At 43.8% G+C, this 22,295-nt stretch overlaps 1 protein-coding gene across 2 annotated transcripts in view; it reads left to right on the top strand.

Annotated features, from left to right (window-relative positions):
* The first annotated feature begins 9,926 nt into the window (after nucleotides 1-9,926).
* Nucleotides 9,927-22,295, top strand: part of MAP3K21 (mitogen-activated protein kinase kinase kinase 21) — a 56,342-nt gene continuing 43,973 nt past the window's right edge. The window contains exon 1 of one of the 2 annotated variants that reach the window (XM_014854586.3): nucleotides 9,927-11,013. In XM_014854586.3, coding sequence (XP_014710072.3) covers nucleotides 10,182-11,013 — 832 coding nt within the window. In that variant the 5' untranslated portion in view covers nucleotides 9,927-10,181. The remainder of the gene's footprint in view (nucleotides 11,014-22,295) is intronic. The other variant, XM_070492532.1, reaches the window with a different exon arrangement.

Below are 22,295 nucleotides of genomic sequence, written 5' to 3'. Positions count from 1 at the left end.
TTGTGAAGCAAGTCAAAGGCAAAGTCAGGATTGGAACCCAGGACTGTCTGCAAAGTCTTGCATACCGTGTCATAGTCCCTTTCACTGCTCAGCAGTTGATGATAGGTTAGACCAAATTATACCACATCCATAAAACATCATACACACAAACATCTCCCCAGTGTAACCCAAGATAAGTAAAGACAGCTGGCATTTCCAAAGTCCCAGGATATCAAAATGCTTTTCATCTTAAAAAGTTTGAGCAATTACATTGAACTATTAATCTTCCTAATATTCTGTGTTTTACATCTAGAAGTATGAGGGTCTGAGAAAAATAACTAAAAATTCTGGGAAACTTTTTTTTATCCCAAAGATTTTTCCATTTTTTAAAAGACTCCACACACTTCGTGAGGGCACATTTTTCCTCACTCTTCCTTGTCACCTTTCCGGGGTTTCTCATCTCTCCTGATGTCCAGACACCTCAGCGCATTTTTTAAGTTCTTTCTAATGCGGCTTCCTTTCTCAGCTCTTCCCAAGAAAATACCCTTTCCTGGAGCTGAGTAATCTCAACGGCCTGTGAACAACATAATCGTTTTTTCTTCTTTATGTTTTCTTCTTCATCCTCTCATGGTCCAGTCCTTACCATCCACTTCTCTACCCCTACCAGCCCTGAAAGTCCCCGCTCTAGTTCCCTCTTACCTGTTAAACTACCTCTGACTGAGGGCGACCAGCCATCCTGGGATTTCAGTACAGAACGGCCTGTGTCCGAGAACCTGGGACAGCTGGTCACCTTACATACAACCTTTTTCTCACTGATCCCACTATCTTTCAGCTGCTCTCCTATGCCTTTCTCTTACAGTTTCCTCATGTTTGTTAGTCTTGCCTCTGTAAGGTCCTTCGTGTCAAGGAAAGCTCTAGATTAATTTTCACCATCTCCACTTCCTCAACCCTGATTTTTTTCACTGTAAACTACATCCCCCTCTGCAATACTGAAGCTGAATTTTTAAACGTCAGAGATCTTCTCATTGCTAATTCCAATGGCAACTTTATACTCTTCTTCTTCTCTGGGGTCATGGCTACCCCAGTGGGTAGATTAGACCCCCCACAAAAAGAACGATCTTTTTTGCTATTAGCTACTGAAGTTCCTTCAGACAGGAAACAGGAAGTCAAAGCAGGTGGGAGAGTCAGCATGGTTCTCAGCACACCATCCTCAGGTCGGAGTGGAAGTCCATGAGAGAAAGCTAGATTTTCCAGCTTCATGTGAAGGTCTGATTCCATTTTGTAGACTCGTTGACTTACTGATACCTTGTTTAAATGTCCCAGCTTTGTCTGTACTGGCCTGTGGTGTTACAAGGTGTTGAACAAAGGGTCTTATGCCTCTATTTGAATAAAAGCCTTATCAGCAGAGCTGGTTTTTCTTTTTGTAATCTCCCTTTTACCTAGGACAACTCTAAATTTTTTTTTAATTTTTTTTTTCTTTTGAGGAAGATTAGCCCTGAGCTAACTGCTGCCAATCCTCCTCTTTTCGCTGAGGAAGACTGGCCCTGAGCTAACATCCATGCCCATCTTCCTCTACTTTATACGTGGAACGCCTGCCACAGCATGGCTCGCCAAGTGGTGCCATGTCCACACCCAGGATCCTAACCGGCGAACCCTGGCCCAGAAGCAGAAGGTGCATACTTAACCGCTGCGCCACTGGCCGGACCCCTAAACTTTTCCTTTAACCTCAGGACCCCTTTGCATGCTTAAAAATTATTGAAGACCTCAAAGTATTTTTGTGTATGTGCTTTCTAACTACCAATGATCCCTGTATTAGAAATTAAAACTGAGGAAGTTGTAAAATACATATTTATAGCTTTATTTTAAAATAACAATAATAGGGGGCCAGCCTGGTGGCGCAGTGCTTAAGTGTGCACGTTCCGCTTCTGAGGCCCGGGGTTCGCCGGGTGCGGACATGGCACCACTTGGCGTCCCACGTATAAAATAGAGGAAGGTGGGCATGGATGTTAGCTCAGGGCCAGCCTTCCTCAGCAAAAAGAGGAGGATTGGAAGCAGTTAGCTCAGGGCTAATCTTCCTCAAAAAAAAAAAAGCGAGATAATAATAAATATATTACATGATAATATTTAACACATTTTTATGAAAAATATTTTTTATTATTTTTTCCAAAACCAAGACATCTAGATAAGTTGGCTGGCATTGTTTCATATTTTTGTAGATCTCTTCTCTGTCTGGCTAAATAGAAGATAGCTGCATTCTCTTATATGCTTCTGCATTCAACGTGTTGCAAAATATTGTGTTGGTGGAAATATATGGAAAAGTTCTGGCCTCGTACAAATAAGTGGTTGGAAAAGGCACGTTTGCTTTTTTTTAGTTTTTATTTGGAGAGATTTGTAGAATTATATGCAGTTGTAAGAAATAACACAGAGAGATCCCATATAGCCCTTACCCAATTTTTCCCAATGGTAGCATCTTGATAACTATAAGTACAATATGACAACCAGAAACTCAACATTGATTAAATCTGGAAATTTATTTACGTTTCACCAGTTTTATCTGCATTCATTTGTGTGTGTGTGTGTGTGCGCATGTAGTTCTGTGCAATTTTATCACATGTGCACAGTTGTGTGCCCAGCACCCCAGTCAAGATACAGAACAGTTCCATCACATGGATCTCTCGCACTACCCTTTTATAACCTTAGCCACCTTCCGATCACTCTCTTCAACCCCCCTAACTCCTGGACACCACTAATCTTTCTTTGTTTTTTTTTCATGAGGTACGAGGGGTTAGGTCTTCACCCTATGAATTTTTTGGGGTGAGGGGAGAACATAATTCAGCTCATGACAGGTTCTTTAATGAAAGGTATTTTAATTCCCAAACACTCACTCAAAGGTTAAGAAAAATGATTGAAAACCTTAGGATGTTGGGGTATCTTTCTAAAATTATACATTATAATTTTAGTACACTTATACTTGTTCTCACCTTCCTTTCCTCCACTTGTTAATTTTATATAGATTGCTCTTACTTTGTCAAGATTCCTATTATTTGCATTATGTTACTTGACAAGTATAATTCCTATCGTCATTTAGTTTTAGCTCTATATTTAATTGGTTCAGTGCTCACTACCAGTCTTATCACAGTTTCTCTAGTTCATTTCTTGCCCACTGTCTACCATCAGGTAGAATTTTCAAGAAGGGTCCATAGGCACCGCTAGTTCATGAGTTCTTTCACACGGCAAGCTATCAGTGTACCGCCTCTCCAAGATTAGACTTGTGGGGTGTACCATTCTTGGGTCTTATTTTATTTCTTTTCCAGAGGTGATGAACTGGTCACTTACCAACCAGTCCAGCTAACAGACAAATTGTGTTTTCCTCAGTAACATTTAATAAAATTGATTTTGTTGCTGAAATTTAAGAGTTGGGAGAATTAGGACAGAAGTTTGGGTTTCTGGATTTTCTTGAAAATACTTAAGATCTGGTGATATGTCCTTTTAACTATGTTCTTATTCCCGTAAGGCAAAATTGGCTGTAGTTATCTTGTTTTATAGTGTGTGTGTGCTCTCCAATTCACTGAATCTAATCTGACTCAATCACTTATATGTCCTGCCTCATCCTTGTAGGCAGTAGAGTTTACAACTCCAGCCTTAGAATTTTATTCTGACATCGCTCTCTCACTATTTTTTTAATTGAGGTATGATTGACAATACAACATTATATTAGTTTCAGGTGTAGAATATAATGATTTTTTATTTGTGTATTATACAAAATGATCACCACAATACGTCTAGGTAATATCCATCACCATACATAGTTACAAAAGTTTTTTTCCTGTGGTGAGAATTTTTAAGATTTATTCTCTTAGCAGCTTTCAAATATAGGCCATACAGTATTATTAAGTATAGTCACCATGCTGTGCATTACATGCCCAGGCCTTAATTATTTTATAACTGCAAGTTTGTACCTTTTGACCCCCTTCACCCATTTCACCCACTCCTCACCCCCTACCTCTGGCAACCACCAATCTGTTCTTTGTTTCCTTGGGTTTTTTTCAGATTCCATATATAAGGGAAATCATACGGTTTTGTCTTTCTCTGTCTGACTTACTTCACTTAGCATAATGCCCTCAAGGTCCATTCATGTTGTCACAAATGGCAGGATTTCCTTCTTTTTTATGACTCAATAATATTCCATTATATATATACCACAATTTCTTCATCCATTCATCCATCAGTGGACACTTAGGTTGTTTCCATATCTTGGCTATTGTAAATAATGCTGCAACGAACATGGGGTGCATATATCTTTTTGAGTTGGTGTCTTTGTTTTCTTTGGATAAATACCCAGAAGTGAAATTGCTGGATCATACAGTAGTTCAATTTTTACTTTTTCGAGGAAGCTTCATACTGCTTTCCATAGTGGTTATACCAAATTACATTCCCACCAACTGTGCACGAGGGTTCCCTTTTCTCCACATCCATGCCAACATTTATTATTTCTTGTCTTTTTGATAACAGTCATTCTAACAAGTGTGAGGTGATATCTCATTGTGGTTTTGATTTGCATTTCCCTGATGATTGGTGATGTTGAGCTCACCACTAACCTTTTCTAAGGCAGAAATATTTTTAGTAGTCTTTTCAAGTAATCATGGATATTCTTTGATACAATTCCAAGACTTGACAAGGGGTGGTCTTTTAAAGACTAGTTGTAAAGTAGAATCTGAAACCATTATCAATGAACTTTTCATAATCCACTTTTAATGGTCTTTTATCCATTCATAATTTTGCGATATCACAAAATTGGAAAATGTTGGTTCACTAAGGTACATAGATCTTCCAAACGTCAGCTTATTTTGGTATACAATGTCAAGAAATCACATTTGTTAATATCACTTCCAATCCTATCAGAAAAGTCTTTAAGTGTTAGGGAAGTTGTTGACCTCATGAAAGCAGCTATGAGTTTTCCAAAATCCCGATTTTTGCTTGGAAGCTCAAATTTATTTCTTTCTCTCTTTTTTTTTTTTAAGATTGGCAACTGGGCTAACAACTATTGCCAACCTTTGTTTTTTTTTTTTCTGCTTTATCTCCCCAAACGCCCCCTGTACATAGTTGTATATCTTAGTTGCAGGTCCTTCTAGTTGTGGGATGTGGGACGCCGCCTCAACGTGGCCTGACGAGCGGTCCCATGTCCGCGCCCAGGATCCGAACCCTCGGCCGCCGCAGCAGAGCACGCGAACTTAACCACTCAGCCACGGAGCCGGCCCCAGAAGCTCAAATTTCTCATTGGTGACAAATACTATTTGTTGTTTTCCATGAAATAATAGTCTCACTTCACTCATTTTCAAGAATATGTCTTCCAAATATCCAAGTCTGAATAATTATGATTTGTCTATTAGTCATTCTTTCAAGTAAAAAGGGTGTCCCATGAAAAAAAGGTGACTAGGATATAGCTCAAAGAATCACCCAGGTGCTTTTTCTTAAAACAGCCATCATACTTGGGTATGCAGCAGAATTGTTTTATATGGATTTCCCATGTTGTCACATAGAATATAAAAGACCTATACTCAACATTCAAGATTTAATAAAATTAATAATTTTTACTGCTTTGTCAAGGACATTTCAAAGAGAATCTGACATTTTTTTCTTTTACTGCAAGTGTTTGACATTGAAGAATACAAACGCTTGTACAATTTGGTGCCACTGCTTTGATTTGCTCTACTAGCCATCGCTTTTGCACCATCAGTGCAAATGTCAACACAGCGAAAAAAGCAAATAACATTTTAGTATAATTCTGAAAATAGTTTTGACCTTGTGGACCCCCTGAAATGGTCTCGGGGATCTCTTGGGACCTGCTCACCACTTCTCCTTCCAGAACCAACATTGATGAATACAACTTTTTTTTTAAGAGAGCAATTCCATATGGCCATTCCTTTTGTTTTCTGTAACACTAACCTGTAATCCTCTCTGTCTGATCCTTTTTCATTTTTTCCCTTGGTGCTTATTTTATCAAATTCTATTTAAATATACTTGTCACCAAAGTTCTGTCTTAGCCCTCTGTTCTTCTCATGTTACTCTCTTCCTGGTGGCATATGCTGGACTAGACAGAGTGGGTGTGGATACAGTACACACCTCTGAGTAGTGCATGCATCTATGCTACTTCTCCAACTGTAAGATTTGGGCATTAAAAAAAAGACACAAATGTAACAAACGATAAATTTTAGGATGAGCAAGCCCAGACAGACTCCCTGCCAGGACGGTTTTCTGCTCAGAGGTCCTAACTGGGGAAAAGGTCCCAGGAGATCACACTGCTCAAATTTCAAAGAGGTCTACAGGAGAAGTCTCTGAATCATGGGATGGAGAGTTACAGCCACTTGGTACTCCTCTTAGTACTGGGTGTGAGACTCAAGCAAGAGCTCAGGTTTAGCCCTGTTAGAAGGCTCGGCAGACTCATCCCTCTGGAACTTAAAGGCTGGGTCTTGGCAGGCAGCAGAGAGTCCCTGAAGGGCATGAAGAATTTGCCTGGGTGAATGGAACTGTCACACAGCTGCAGACGTGCCTTGTAACTCAAAGGCACACACTGGGTTTCCCTGCTCTCCACGCGGCCCAGACATCCTCTTCAATGCATGACATCGGCTTAGAGAATTACTTGCAAAATTCAATTCCCTCCATTCCTGTTCTCCCTTCTGAGGTCCTGATTCTCTGACATTCTAACTCTATAACTAGTTGCCCCCAATCATCCTAAACTCAACATGCCAAAAACTAACCTTCTCCTTGAAACTATTTCCTAGGTCATTTAACATCATTACCATCCACCTAGTTGCTTAAGCTAGAAACCTGTGAAGTTATCTTGAACACTTCCCACAAACCCTTATCCATAATTCTAAAGTCCAAAAAGCTCTGAAAACCAAAACTGACTCTGTAAACTGGTGTGAAAACTCATTTGGCAACAAAATTTAACTTGAAATGACACAAGGCTGTTTGTGGTCTTTATTTGTCCCACTTGGTGTGACTATTTATATATTTGGGGACAGAAATATTAACGTGTTTGATTATGGGGTGCTGTCCCATCCCAATTAGTAGAGTTAATATTCATGTATGCACTACATTACTAAAATCCCCCAAATTCCAGATTCTGGAACTTATCTGGACCCCTGAGTTTGGATAAGGGGCTGTGGGCCTGTAATTGGTGACTAAGTCCTTTTGATTCTCCTGTACATACTGTCTCTTTATTTCCCGATGCCAGTACCAGAGTCCAGCCCTCCTAAATTCTCCTTTATTGTAACAGTGGTCTCTTGCCTGGTTTTCCTGTTTCTTGCCTTGCTCTTGTCAAATGGGCTGTTTCTATGTTTGCTAATGTCACCTTTATGCAGTTTAAATGGAATCACATCACCACCCTGTTTTAAAATCTCATGGGGCCCCCGTCACCCCAGCCACGTTTTCCAAACTTCACTCATTCCCATACAGCCTTCGCGATTTTTGCCTTCTCCTTGTGCCAACTGTACTATTTCAATTAGGTTTTCTTTTAAGTTGATTCATTTTTACTCCATTTATTTGCATAAGAATCTTATTTTCATCGTTACAAATGGAAAACCCATATCGCTTGTCATAAATAGAAAGCAACCATAAATATAAATACTAGAAAAACAAAACAATTAGAAACTATTTTTACCAAAGGGACTGACCAGAGCCCTGCTTGCTCTCTTTATTGAAAAGAGATATTAATAATAAGAGCTAATATTTGAGACCTGACTATGTGCTAAACACCTTCCCAAGCCTTTACATCTCTTAACTCAATTAGTCTTCCCAACACCCTATGAGGTAGACACTATGTCACATTATTCCCATTTTACAGATGAGGAAACTGAGCCTCAGAGAAGTAAAGCAACTTGCTCAAGGTCACACAGGCAATAAAGGATATAATTGAAAGACTGAAGGAAAACTGGAAGGGCAATGCATTTCTCATTATGTGATTCAATGTGATTATACGTCCTATTTTCCTAAAACCAAAATAGCCTCTCCATTCCTGATGGTAAAAGACTTCACACTTCAAGAAACTCTGGCGTCCTACAGGATACTCCTATTTCTTCAGAACTTTTATAACTGGGCTCTCTTCTATCTTTCTTGCCTCATCTCCTGCCACAGGAACCCCTTAGTCTCTACCAAGTCCCTGTGCCCACCATTTATTGGTACTCTCATGCTTTTGCTCACACTGTCTGGAATCTCCTTCTTCCTTTTTTCTATTAATCCTAGTCATACTCCGCTCAAATGACACACACGAAGCATTCCCTAGCCACCCCAGGCATAATGAGCCCAGGACTTGGTTTATTCTTCTGGTGTGGAACCTACTTTATTCTCTCTTGTCATTCTCTAGAGCAAGGGTTTTGTAATCCCCCTTCCTTCACAGAGTGTCTTACACAGAATAGGTCCTCAATAACTGTTAGTGAAATTAGATGTATTCCCACCTGGAGAGCTTTCCCCTCGTCTCCATCAATAGAGAGAGGAGATCACACGTCTCTGGCTGACCGTGGCCTGTCACGATCGTGGTGGGATGCAGGGAGAATGCGGTGGAGAAGGTAAAAGCCCCTGTGCCTGGGCTGGGCACCGCCACCCTTTCAGCTGCAGAGGAAGGGAAGGCTGGCGCCATCTCACAGCGGCAGTCCAGCCCAGGAGGACTAATTACGTTATTCCCTTCCACAGCCCTCCTCCCCAGTAAACCCTCAAAGATTTTTTAAAAATTAATGAAAAAAATTACAGAGAAGAAAGCATGTTCACACAAGTAAATTTCAAGTTCCTCCCTATCCTTAGACCGGAAATGGCCCCTGTCCCAAACATTAAAGTTTCACTCTCTAGCTCTGTTGGAAGGCTATTCTTCGCTACACAGAGCAAATGGAGGAAGGTGGAGGCCCCGCTTTCCAGAAGGTTTATGTACACAATTCGTCCTGTGCGGAGCGCCAGGTAAACACCGGGTGGACTCTCTTGCTCTATTCGCCTTTCCTGGGAGTACGTGAGGCCAGAGACTAGCACCCAGTCGTTGCCAATGCCTCCTAAACCCAAACCTGTGGGTTCCCAGGGGACCGGCGGTCTTCTCCCATTTGAGTAACCAGTAAAGACAAACGTGGGATTATCTGTCACGAAAAACGAGCTTCCGGGTCTACAGAGACCCGCGGCTCCCTCTGCGCGGGGATCTGCAATCGAGTCAATTCCGGACTCCGCGGTGGATTCCAAATGCACGCAGCCAGGTAAACTGGTCTGGAGCCGCGCTCGGATTTCTTCTGCAACCTGTTCTCGGAAGCATAGGGACTCTCCCGGAGCTGCAACCCCCATCCCTCGCGTCACGCCCTAAAACACCAGAAGCTCTTCAGCTGCCGCTCCAGCTTTTCGCAGACGACTGGACTCCCTGAGCTTTAACCTTGGCTTAATTGAAACTCCCGAAAACACCTTGTAGCGCTCGGCTGGCTCCGCCTCCCGGGCCACGTGGGTGCAGCACATCCAAGGCTCAGAGCGCCAGCGGGAGAGGCGGCCACCGCCCTGCGGTCAGGGCGGGCGCAGAGGAGGCGTGGCGGGCCACTGTGGTGGGCGGGTCCAGTAAGGGAGGGGCGTGAGGGGCCACTGTGGTGGGCGGGTCCAGTAAGGGAGGGGCGTGAGGGGCCACTGTGGTGGGCGGGCCCAGGAGGAGCGGGGCGGGCATACCCGGCCCAGAGGGGGCGTGGTGGGCCACTGTGGTGGGCGGGTCCAGTAGGGGAGGGGCGTGGTGGGCCACTGTGGTGGGCGGGTCCAGGAGAGGAGGGGCGTGGCGGGCCACTGTGGTGGGCGGGTCCTGGAGGGGCGGGGCGGCTGGGCCGGGCTCGGAGGGGGCGTGGCGGGCCGCCGTGGTGGGTGGGTCCTGGAGGGGCGGGGAGGGGCGGGGGCGGGCTCAGGCTGTGGCTAGGCCGAACGTGCTGCAGGCCGTCCGCAGGCCCAGCGCGCCACCATGGTGCGACAGCGCCCGCGGTCGCGGGGACCGCTGCAGCAGCAGAGGCGTCCGAGGAGGAACGGAGGCTGAGGTCGGGCCCCAGCGTAGTCGGCCCGCGCACGCCCGCCACCCCCGAGCCGCGACTCCTCCTCCCTGCCTTCCTGGGCGCGGGCGGCGACCCCGCTGGACGATGCGCGCCCCCGGCCGCCCCGGAGGCTGAGCCCGCCGCTCCGCGCTCGCCCTCCCGGCCGCCCCCATGGCGTGGCCGGGCGCCGAGGGCGCGGCTGACAGGCCGGTGTCCCCGGCCCGGGGCGGCCCCGCCGGCTCCGCGTCCTCGTCGTCCGCCTCCTCCGGCTGCTCGGCCTCTGCCTCGGCCTCGGCGGGAGCGGGGCTGTGGGCCGCGCTGTACGACTACGAGGCGCGCGGCGAGGACGAGCTGAGCCTGCGACGCGGCCAGCTGGTGGAGGTGCTGTCGCAGGACGCCGCCGTGTCGGGCGACGAGGGCTGGTGGGCCGGCCAGGTGCAGCGGCGCCTCGGCATCTTCCCCGCCAACTACGTGGCGCCGTGCCGCCCGGCCTCCCGCCCCGCGCCGCTGCCCGCCGCGCCTCCGCCGCCCCGGCCCGGCTCGCCCGTGCACGTCGACTTCGAGCGGCTGGAGCTCAAGGAGCTCATCGGCGCCGGCGGCTTCGGGCAGGTGTACCGCGCCACCTGGCAGGGCCAGGAGGTGGCCGTGAAGGCGGCGCGCCGGGACCCGGAGCAGGACGCGGCGGCGGCGGCCGAGAGCGTGCGGCGGGAGGCGAGGCTCTTCGCCATGCTGCGGCACCCCAACATCATCGAGCTGCGCGGCGTGTGCCTGCGGCAGCCGCACCTCTGCCTGGTGCTCGAGTTCGCCCGCGGCGGAGCGCTCAACCGCGCGCTGGCCGCCGCCAACGCCGCTCCGGACCCGCGCGCGCCCGGACCGCGCCGCGCGCGCCGCATCCCCCCGCACGTGCTGGTCAACTGGGCCGTGCAGATCGCGCGGGGCATGCTCTACCTGCACGAGGAGGCCGTTGTGCCCATCCTGCACCGGGACCTCAAGTCCAGCAACAGTAAGTGGACGGGGGGCGGGAGGAGAGGGACGCCGCTGTGCCCCGCGCAGCCCACCTCCGTGCCAGCCCTGGGCAGCCTCCACCGGGCATACTGCCAGGTGGAAGGAGGCGGGGGTCAGCCTCCTGGTGCCACAGACTCATGCACAGGTCTTCCAGGGCCCAGAGATCCAGCTAGACCTTGGTTACTTGCTTTGGGGCAGGTGACACACTTACCTTGATTCGTTGCTTTGGGGTGCCTTTTAAAAAAACTTGCTTGCAGACTAAACGCTTGTGAAATATCTGAATCTTCTGGAAACCTCACGGTGCTGTTGACCTTTAGGTACAGTAAGTGGTTCATTTGGGTAGAACTTTGCAAACCAAGGCGTTCCTCAGATTATGAGGAATGCGTGACCCTCCTTCCCCCCAAGTGGCCTTCGTCGAACTCCCTGTTTCCTTCACACTTAAAAGTGGTGTGTTGAGGTCGCTTGTTTCCTGCTTTAAACATGGCTTCGTGTCCTTTGACGTTCCCAAAGACTTTTCATTTAGATGTCTCTGCACATGAGATCTGATTTTATTATTGGTTCAGTGGCTTGAATGTTGGGGAATAGTCTCCAGACGGGAAACACTAGTTCTCGCCATTATGCACATTTGGGTTGATTAAGAGCAGGTTCATTGTCCTTGCACAGGTATTTGGAATCCTGAGGACCTGGCTTATATCATTTACTTTGTTTATAAATCAGGGCGGACTTTCCAGATGTCAGTAAACAACTGAGAAATGAACTAAGCTCAAATCCTATGAAATTTCACCTATTATCTTCAAAGAGCTAATCGAATTGCTGTTTGAAGTTGGTTCTTCAACATTGAAGATCGCTTCATATTCTTAGAATGAGATGAAATATGAAAGATTAAAAGATGCAGCCAGAACTGGCATTGGCCTACCATGGCTGCATGTCTTTCAACCTTGTAAAACCTGCTAGGACAGGAGCTAACTCAGACGCAAGCATTGTCCTTCTCCAAGTCTGCAGAAAGAAGAGTGACAAGACGAAATGATACATTGGTTGTATGTTTGTGTAGATTTTTTTTCTATTCAAAATCCTTCAGCACTGAAATTTACTTGAAAATGACTAATGTAGCAGTTTCCTTATGGGAATTATAAGTAATTTGAGTGTTGGTAACCACATTTAAGAATTGAATACTTTTCTTTTAGACTTTATTTTTTGACTCCTGCTAATCCTCGTGTCTTATAATTTAGATTGCAACTGCTTAAGTGACAGGAGCAAATTGTAAGAAAATATGGCATAGAAAAGTGGTGGTGGTAGTGTGTATTCTTAGGCTTTTGACAGAGGCCACATGAAGGACTCCAGAATTATTTACTTTTGGACTGTTATGGTAAAGACATAGCACAATTTTCAAAGTACATATTTTTGTAAATGCTTCAAATCTGACACAGTCTTTACTACCATTTAGTGTTTATTTCCTAAAATATGCTTTTATTGAAAGAAATGTTTAGCCTCCTGCCATAGAACAAGGCCTGTGTGTCCTGTCCGTGCGCCCCATAAGCTCTCTCCCCAGTGACATCCTGCAGGCCTGTGTCTGCCGGGAGTTTTCGGCAGAACCAGGCGTTTTAAGGACAGCAATAGCATCATTGCTCGCTCTGCCTCTTGTCAGTTGGAGCAGGTCTGTGCTCTGCTTGGAACTTGGCATCTGACAAACTCGTTCTGTTGCAGGACATCAGATCACCAACACAGGCAAACGGTTTGGGCTGGATTGGTCCTTAGACCAAAAAGTTAAATGCCTGTAACTATTATTTTCGCAGTATGCTTTGTCTGTTTTGTTGGATTGTAATAATGATTGCCATCCATGTGAGCTGATGACAGGGTAGAGCTTGTTTGCTAGCGATTGTAAAAGCATAGAAGGGGAAATTAATCCGTGTTCCAGTCGTAAAATTTTTAATATAAATTAACAATGTAAAGAACTAATACTATTAAATAGGAAAAAGAAATAGCATGACCTTGGAATAATAACTATGGTTAAATAATTTTTACTGATACCAGAAAAACGTGTACAGTGGAACTGTAGACTACTTTGTAAATAGTAGATATTATGTAATTTGAAGGTAATTATATGCTGCAACTTAGTTTTTGAAAGACTTTTCACCCTCGGAATAAATTGCCCAACTTCCTGGAGCATTTTAATTCCTATAATTGTCAGGCAAGGTTGCCTTTTCTTTAAATTGTTACACTTTAACAAAAACTTAATTGGCTAGGTCACTAGCCTAGCCAAATATTTGTTACAATATTACCATTATCATAGTTATTTAATTACCGTAACATGAACATTTTGAAAGGGCCTAAAATGTGCAAATCACAGCATTTAGCACATTGCTTTCTCCTGGCTCTCTGGTGTGGTTTATTCAAAACATAAATGCAGATACCTTGGAATTCTCTTATGATAAATGAAGCCATAACTTCTTGTTCAGACTTTTGAATACAGTAGATACTCTATTACAGTATGTTTTGTTTGACTTTATTGGTTATTTGCTAATGGGCTAGTGAGTTAATGATAATGTAAACAAGGTTTTAAAAATCAATATTGAATTTTAGTTTCATTCTGTAGTCTACTCATGTAACAAAGAACCAGTATAAGACTACTTGAAGCCAGGTTAGTAGAAATTATTGTTTAAAACAAATGTTTAGATTTATCAAAGGAAGATATTGCTCTTGAAAGGTTTTCTTTCCTCTTTTCAGATGGGTCTTGATAGCTTTTTTCATAGTTTAAGACAATGTACATGTTGAAATAGTAGCTGATATGTTGTGATGGTACAAACAACTTTGTCCCTTTCTAACAAAGATTGAAGTTGAGCCAAATTAGAAAGTTTTAAGCATCATTTACATTCTTAAAATAAGCGAGTCCCTCTCACTCCCAGGATGCAAAGAAAGGAGAAAACATTGTGCCAAATCTATCTACATGCAACAACTAGAGAGCCATACAAGGAAGCTGGGTTATTGTGAAAACAGCGAGTTTTACATACATTCAGAGAAGAAAGAAAAATCGTCGTGAGCTGGACATCATTTATTCAACACATTTTGAGTGCCCACCCTGTGCCAGTCACTTCTGGGCCCCAGGGACACAGTGGCAAACCAGGTGACAATATCCTCACTGGTGTAGGGTTTAGGCTAGTAGGAGAGAGAGGTGGCAGTCATGCAATGGCAAATATTAGTAAATGCTATCAAGAAAATAAAGCATGGTGAGGAGTAGAGAGTAACAGGGTGGAGGATGAGCGTGCAACTGTTTGGATGGGATGGTCAGGGAAGCTGCTCTGAGGAAGTAACAAACAGAGACATGGACGAGGAGGAGGCAGGAGTCAAGCAAAGATCCACGAAAGGGAAGATGAGGCAGAAATGAGCCTCGCTCATTGGAGGAGTGGGAAGAAGGCTGGAAGGTTGAGAAGGAGAGTAGAGAGTGAGGTAGAGGTGGGTGAGGTGGGCCTTGCAGGCTGCGACCACGTGGAGGTTCCTCGCTGAGTGCCGTCCACCTGGAGCCTTGGAGCCTACTGTGCAGAGGAGCCGTGTGGTCAGATTTCTGTGTTTACAAGATTATTCTGGCTGCCCTGGAGGATGGACTAATAGTTGCCGTAAGTGAAGGCCGTCGAGGTTGTCCAGGCCAGTGAAGGCAGTGGCTTGGCCAAGGGTGGTGGCAGTGGAAGTGGTTTTCAGGGAAGTTAACCAGGGAGGAATGAAGATAAAATAGTACAATATGTGAATTGCTGAGGATGGTTTGGATTATTAGAATTTAGTCTAAGTGTTTTGTTTCTTCTGGCATAGTTCAGGATTGAAAGAAGATTGTGTGGCATAATTTATGATTTTTTTTTTAATATTGCCTCTGTGTTCTGCCTTTTTTTTTTTTTTTTTTTGGTGAGGAAGATTGTCCCTGAGCTAAGATCTGTGCCAGTCTTCCTCTGTTTTTTTTTTTTTTGAGGAAGATTAGCCCTGAGCTAACATCTGCTGCCAATCCTCCTGCTTTTGCTGAGGAAGACTGGCCCTGAGCTAACATCCATGCCCATCTTCCTCTACTTTATATGTGGGACACCTGCCACAGCATGGCTTGACAAGCAATGGGTAGGTCCGCACCTGGGATCCAAACTGGTGAACCCCGGGCCACCAAAGCAGAACGTGTGAACTTAACTGCTCTGCCACTGGGCTGGCCCCAGTCTTCCTCTGTTTTGTATGTGGGATGCCGCCACAGCATGGCTTGATGAGTGGTATGTGGGTCCATGCCTGGGATCTGAACCCGTGAACCCCTGCCACCAAAGCAGAGTGTGCGAACTTAACCGCTACACCACTAGGCCGGCCCCTGCATTCTGCCATTTTTTTAAAGTGGAAAATAAATGTTCCATGAGAAACTGAGCTCTAAATTTTGGTAGCTGTCTACTTTTATACTTTTATTTCAATGACTAAGCATCTTTTTATCCTGATATTTTTTCTCAGCCGTCTGGGAATAATAATTATCTCTGTTGTTATCTATGGTGACATCTACAATCTATAAATAGACATAGTTATATGTATTGTGAAATGCAATTTGGAGCTCTAACTAAAAAAAAACTACAAAAGGAATCTAAAGTTTTTTTAGCTTTTTCATTAGTACAAGGTAAATAAAGGATCTATTTGAGAAAATTATAGCAAAACTCCAAATAAGGTGCTTAAAAAGCTTAGGAGAATGATTCGGAGGAGCTGTTCATTATGCTCTTATCAGTTAAAAAAGTGCGTCTTCTTCCTTCTCTGGTCTGTCCTTTTACTCCAGACACGCAGCTTCGTGCCGTGACCCCTTCTTGTTCAAGGGGAACACACAGGTGAGTCCTGAGATCCCAGTGGTGGCAGAGGGCTGGTCTGCTTCTGAAACAGAATCAGCTAAAGGATGTATTTTTAGAAGAACAGCAATCACAAAGGGTCACCACATCTTCCCCTATCCTACTTGCATATTAAAAAATAAATAGGCCACTTCTCATTTCTTATAGTTGTGAGGGGCAGTTGTTTAGTTCTGGATTATGCAAACTGGCTCTTCACTGTACACATGGGCTGGTTTTTGTGGTCATTGTCAAGTATATCAAAGCACGGTAAGGGAGGAGGAAAGGGGAGAAGACCCCCTCCGCCTGTTTCAGAAGGTCGTCTGTAGCCCTGCTTTCTCGCGCTGAGGTGTGCGTGCTGAACTTTTCTTTCTAGTGCAGTTACCGAAGGAGCATTCGCTTTAAAATCAGACCTGGGTTTGCATACTAGTGTCATCATTTACCAGCTGTATGACCTTGGGCAAGTTATATAACCTCATTGAGCTTGAATTTCTTGATTTCTGATACTGTCTGCTGGATTCTTCTCTTGGACATGGGCAGGATTTCTGGAGGGAAAGTGTGTTTAATGTTTCTTTAACCCTCCAAAGGCACTTGGGTAAATACTGGCATGAAAGCATAGGGCTTTTTAAGGGAACAGGGAGTAGTGAGGCGTGGCTAGAATGAAAGATAGACAAGGGGTTTTGTGGGAAGGAAACAGGTGTTTAGCATGTGGCCAGTGAGTGAGTGCCTTGAATGCCATGCTAAGATGTGTGGCCTGCCTGAGGGCAAGGGTGAGCCATTGAAGGTTGGAGGAGGAAAGTGATCTGATCTGCTGAAAGATAAACATCTAGAAAGGAAAAAAATAGAAGCTTTATGACTGTACTATCATAGATTATCAGTAGGGCAGTAATAAAAAATAAAATACTTAGATACTGGTTTAACGTAAATTGTTTATCATTTATGACTGGTACCTAGTTTTTATCATCACTCTTTGTTTAGTGAGTTAATTTAGGGCACCTTCTCCCCCTGATTCTCCAGAGTTAGAAAATACTGACCAGAATTACTACGTTAGGCTGATGATTTTAACTCCAGCTGTCAGTGTGACTGTCCCCACAGCCTCTATGGTACTTGAGGGGCTCCCAAAAGGTGGAAACAGCTCAATGAAAGAATTTTAGGGGACAGAAGACAGGTCACGTGCCTTGTCAGAGTTGAATCCAGGGCCTCTAATCCCAGAATGTGAGCTTTCATCTTCTTTATTTGTTCTCTAGATTAACAGTTCTCAAATGTTTGTTATAAGGACCCCAAAGAGCTTTTGTTTATGTGGGTTATAGCTATTGATATTTACCATATTAGAAATTTAAAATGATAAATTTAAAAATATTTAATAATATAAAAATAACAATTGACCCATTATATGTTAACATAGCATTTTTAATGAGGGGGGGAAATCCCTTATTTTCCAAAACAAAATTTAGCAAGGAGAGTGGCATTGCTTTACACTTTTGAAGCTCATTCTGATGCCAGACTTTATGGAAGACAGACAGATGTGCATATCTGCTTCTTAGTTTGATCTGTTGTCATCTTAGAGATGCCCAGGGTTCCCTGGACCATACTTTGAAAACTCCTAGGCTAGATGATCAGTTCTGTGGATTAAGAATAACACTCTAGAGCAGTTGTTCCATGCCTAACATAGCATCAGAAGCTCCCCATGAGCTTTTAAAAAATAAAATTTCCTGTGTCACTTTTGGATATTCTGATTCAGTTGGCCTTACCTGGGAATAAGCAATGGATTTTTTTCTAACATTTTATTTTGAAAATCTTGAAATACGCAGAGTTGAAGGAACTTTAAGTGAACACTTACATGCTTACCACCTGCATTCTATCATTAATGTCTTACTAGCTTGCTTTAATGCAAATCTACCCCTCAACCCGTCTGAGCTTTTTCTGCAGCAATATATCTTTTAAAAAGCTCCTGGATGGTTCAGATGAGTTTTTGCTATTCAAAGATCCAGATTTGAAGTTTCCTTCTTATTGTTATCTGGATTGATACCTAAATTCTTCCATGGCCACAGACTATATCCCAACCCCAGTTAACTGTCTGATGACATTGGATGGTTGGTCATGGAAGGCGCCAGGTGAGAGTATGGGTGGCTCATTCTGGGCTTGTGCCTCTGGGAAAAGGAATATCTCTAAGCATTTGTCCCTATGATGTCAGGGGACAAATAGTGCTATTGTGGTATCTGAGGTTTGAGCTTGACTGCTGCCCACCAGCTGTGGGCTCACCATCTGACTTTCTGAGTAGGGTGTGTGAGGATTGAGTGAGACAGTGTATGCCTGGGGTTGGCACACTTTTTCTCTAAAGGTCCAGATAATAAATATTTTTGGCTTTGCAGGCCATAAGGTCCCTGTTGCAACTATTCAACTCTGCTGTTGTAGCCGAAAGCATCCGAAGGCAATGTATAAACAAATGAGTGTGTCTGTGCTCCAATAAAACTTTATTTGCAAAATAGGCATTGGGCCACATTTTGCCCATGGCATATAGTTTGCTGACTCCCGGTATATGTCAAAGTGTTTAATAAACTGTAAGACGTGTTCTAAATGTAAGCTGGTGACTATACACATTTTTAGATATTGTTTAGAAACACTTTGAGTGCCTTAATTATTTCCTACTTTTTATGCGTGTGAACTCATTGATCCCTAAAAGTTCTCTCCAACTCTTTATAACCTAAGAACATTATTACTCATTCTGCAAAATACAGTGCCTTGTAATCACGTATTTATTCATCTTGGTTGGAGGTGAGGGTCTTTTTAATTTGGCTCACTTGCTTGAGTCAGGCCAGCCAGCAGTATGAGGAAACAGTCCTGAGCTTTGTTCTCCGTAGGAATGCTGCCATCTGCGTGCTTTGGCAGGTCTGCTTGTAACTTGGGTTGATAAGTGGAGGGTCAAGGAGGAGGCACGAAGTACTAAATTGCTATTGTAACTGTTTCACTACCAGGGGCGGTGCTAGTGCATTTTCAAAGCTATTGAAAAAAGAGCAAATGACATGCCATTTGGGGCAGTACCTGGGCTGCATATAGGATGTTTGAGTTGTTACTGGCTTAATGTGATTTTAAGGACTTTATTTCAGGTTTTCTGCAAATGCTGAATCAAATAATATCAAATGTATTCCTTTGTTTATTAGTATGTTTGTGTTGACTATTGAGGAAGAGTCCTCCTTCGGCTTGCTTTACTACTTACTTTGACTGTTAAAATACTAAGGTGATAGAAATATAGAACTAGATTTTCACACACAATGAGATGTAAGAAGTTTTCTCATTAAAAGTAAGTATTGTATGTGTCCATGAAAACGTTTCCCCAGTGGCTTGTGTTTTGGGCATAAGAGCAATGTGAAGCTCTATTTTAGCTGACCACGTCTGTATTTTCTTTATAGAAGTCCATCTCTTGTATTTAGTAAGCTAGCTCATTTATTCAGACAGCAGTTATTTATTGATTGTACACTATGTGCCGGGAACTCTCCTAGACTGTTGGCATTCAGTAATGAGCAAAGCAGACACAAAGTCCTCCCCTTGTGGACTTTACATTCCAGTAGACAACAGAGACATTAAACAATAAATAATAAAAGATGTGGTATGTTGGAGATTGGAACATGCTTCGTAGAAAAACGAAAACTAAAGTTGAAAAGGAGGGTGACTGTGTTCGGGCGAGCAGTTGGAGTTTTAGATTGTGTGGCTAAGCAGGCCTTCCAGAAAAGGTGGCTTATCAGCAAAATCTGAAGAGGCGAGGAAGCGGGTTGTGTGGGGAAGAACACTGTTGCAGAGGGAACAGAAATTGCAAATCCCTGAAGCCGGAGGCCAGCGTGATGGGAGAGGAGGGAAGAAGAATATAATAGGACATGAGGGAGAAGGGACATCAGGTCCTGCAAGGCCTTCAGCTTTCCTGTGACACCGGAGAGTTTTGAACGGAGACCTGGGGTCTGACTGACATTTTCATGGGGTTACCCTGCTCTGGTTTTGAGAATAGGCTGAAGGGTAGGCAGGGTGGAGATGAATACTGGGGAGTCATCAGCGTATACGTGGTATGTAAAGCCCTGAGATTAGGGAGGTTATCTGGAGAGTGCGTGTTGATAGAAAAGACCAGAGAGGTCTAAGGACCGAGTCCTGGAGGTCTTCAGTAATTAGAGGTCAGGGAGAGAAGGAGGAACCAGAAAAAGGAGCAGCTAGGAAAGGAAGAACCAGGGCATGGGGTGGTGTTCTGGAGGCCAGCGAAGACGTGTTTCAAGGAACAATGATCAACTGTCAAATGCTGCTAATGGGCCACTATTCAAATAACTGTTTGTTCTAATTATTTGTAGAACAGTCTTCATTTCCTAATACTATGTTAAGAGGGCAGAGATCAGTTGGTTTTCTATAATCGGCAGCTGACTTCAAATGAAAAAGCGTCTAATAATTCTTCTTCTTCATATTCCTTCTTCCCCTTACAGTATTCATTTACTCAGTCATTTAACAAATATTTACTGAGCATATAAAAATGCTAGTTCTGTGCAGTAAAAATAAATAACTAAATAGGATTAATTAGGTGCAAATTCTGTCCCCCAGTTGCTTATAATTTAATTAGGTAGGTGAGACTAACAAGTAAGATAAGGCAGTATTTAAGTGTCATGGGAGTGGCAAACTTAAGTTCAGTAGAAATGCCAAGGACTTCTAGCCCAGGCTGTGAGGGAAGGCACCCAAGGGGAGGTGTGGTTTATAAACTCATATAATATTAGAGCAGGAAGAGAGTGACGAAGTTGTTCCCCTTTCTAATAGAAGGAGAAATTGAGATTCCAGAGGCTAAGGGACCTGTAAGTGGTCTCACAGTTAATGCCGCTGTGAGAATCCTGTGCCCGTGCCCTGGCGTTAGCGTGGCAAGTGGAGCGCCGAGTGTGGTTTTTATGGAGGGTGGAAGGCGCTCCATCAGCAGGTGCAAGGAGGTCTGGCGACTGAAAGATGCCGTGGTGTGGTTTGTAGATGTGGCTTTTAGTACACAGAATTGTTGGAATGTAGGGTTTGTTTAGGAGAATACAAGAAGAGCTGAAAAGATCATTTAATGGGATTGAGAAGGGACATGAAGGCCAGGATAAAAGTCTGGACTTGACTCCATAGACTAGTGAGTGAGTGAGTGGTCTATATGTGTGGAAGGGGCAGGCAGGTGGGAAAGGGCGGGGAGAATAGATGGAAAGCAATGTGAGAAAATTCAGTGCTATTTGGTAAACTTACCATTTATTGCCTGTAAATGGTTGATTGTTTTCAGAGTGGAAATTCGTGGAGTAACCTTACTGACTGAGAGAAGTGGCGTTTGTTAATATGTTCTTTCACGTTGCTTTTCTCAACTTGTTTTCTTTCTTAGGACTTTTTTTGATAATATATTCCTAGTTAAAGATTAATTGAAACTAGCCCATTTGACTCAAATGGAATTTGGACACAGCAGTCTCATAAATGTTGAGAAAATAGAATGGAGGCATTGTAATTGCTTTAAAAAAATATACATTATATGCTACAATTCTGAAAATACCAATGTGAAACTTCAAAGGAGGTGGAAAAATCAAGCGCCTCATGGTTGAATAAGTAGACTAAGTACAAGGTTGTAAGGGCTGATTGTTAAAGACTGGGGCTAACAAGGGTCAAAAATCTTTACTGAAGTCACACAAAAGGGGGCTCAAACACTGGTCGCTATGTTACTAACAAGAATTTACCATTTCTATGGCCAAAAAGTTTATTTGCCTGGTTTGTACCTGATAATTTCTGGTGGTGAGCTGGTGCACCATAGCTCTTCCTGGTGCCTGGCGGGAAGCGGAAGTTGGCCTCCAACCTCGTGTCCTTAGGCTGAAACCTGGCCAGGTGCCCCATTGTTACCTGTCGGGACACCAACTATTTTTGGTTTCGGTCACTTTGCCCAAAAGATAAGGAATTTCAGGAATTCTGCTGAACACCTCTGAAATAGAATCCAAAACAATGGGCCTTTCATGGAACTCTAAACTTTTGACATTGAGTGTTATTTTAACTGGTTTTGTTAGTTCAAAACCAGGAGGCACTCAGCTCCTGCGCAAACTTTGCACTTGGGGTCGGGGGAGGTCTTCTAAACCGTCAGTACAAAGGCGCTGATGGAACATTCTGCCATGACGTTGCTTTATAAATGCAATAAATTTTAAATATTTAGTTTTTAGTTGTGTTTTCACTTATTTTAGACTGCCTTTCTTTAGCCTTTGCTTTTCAAGGGCCGCCAGGCCTTACTCGGGGCCTGGGGATGGGGATTCGTTTTAATCAGTACTTCCTCATGCCTTCCTTTCTGGATGTTTGTAAGAATGAGGAGATAATGTATGTAAAAGTGCCTTAGAAAACAAAGTTTCATAGGACTGCTGGCCATCTTGGTCATTAATTTGGAGTCTCTTTTGGTAGTAAGAATAATCATCGTTTAAAAGTGAAATTAGTAGTAAGATCGGGC

Source organism: Equus asinus, chromosome 2 (assembly GCF_041296235.1).
Source record: "Equus asinus isolate D_3611 breed Donkey chromosome 2, EquAss-T2T_v2, whole genome shotgun sequence".
In the NCBI taxonomy this organism is placed as follows: Eukaryota; Metazoa; Chordata; class Mammalia; order Perissodactyla; family Equidae; genus Equus; species Equus asinus.
Note: the sequence above shows the minus strand (reverse complement) of the source record. Positions and strands in the feature narration are given on the sequence as shown.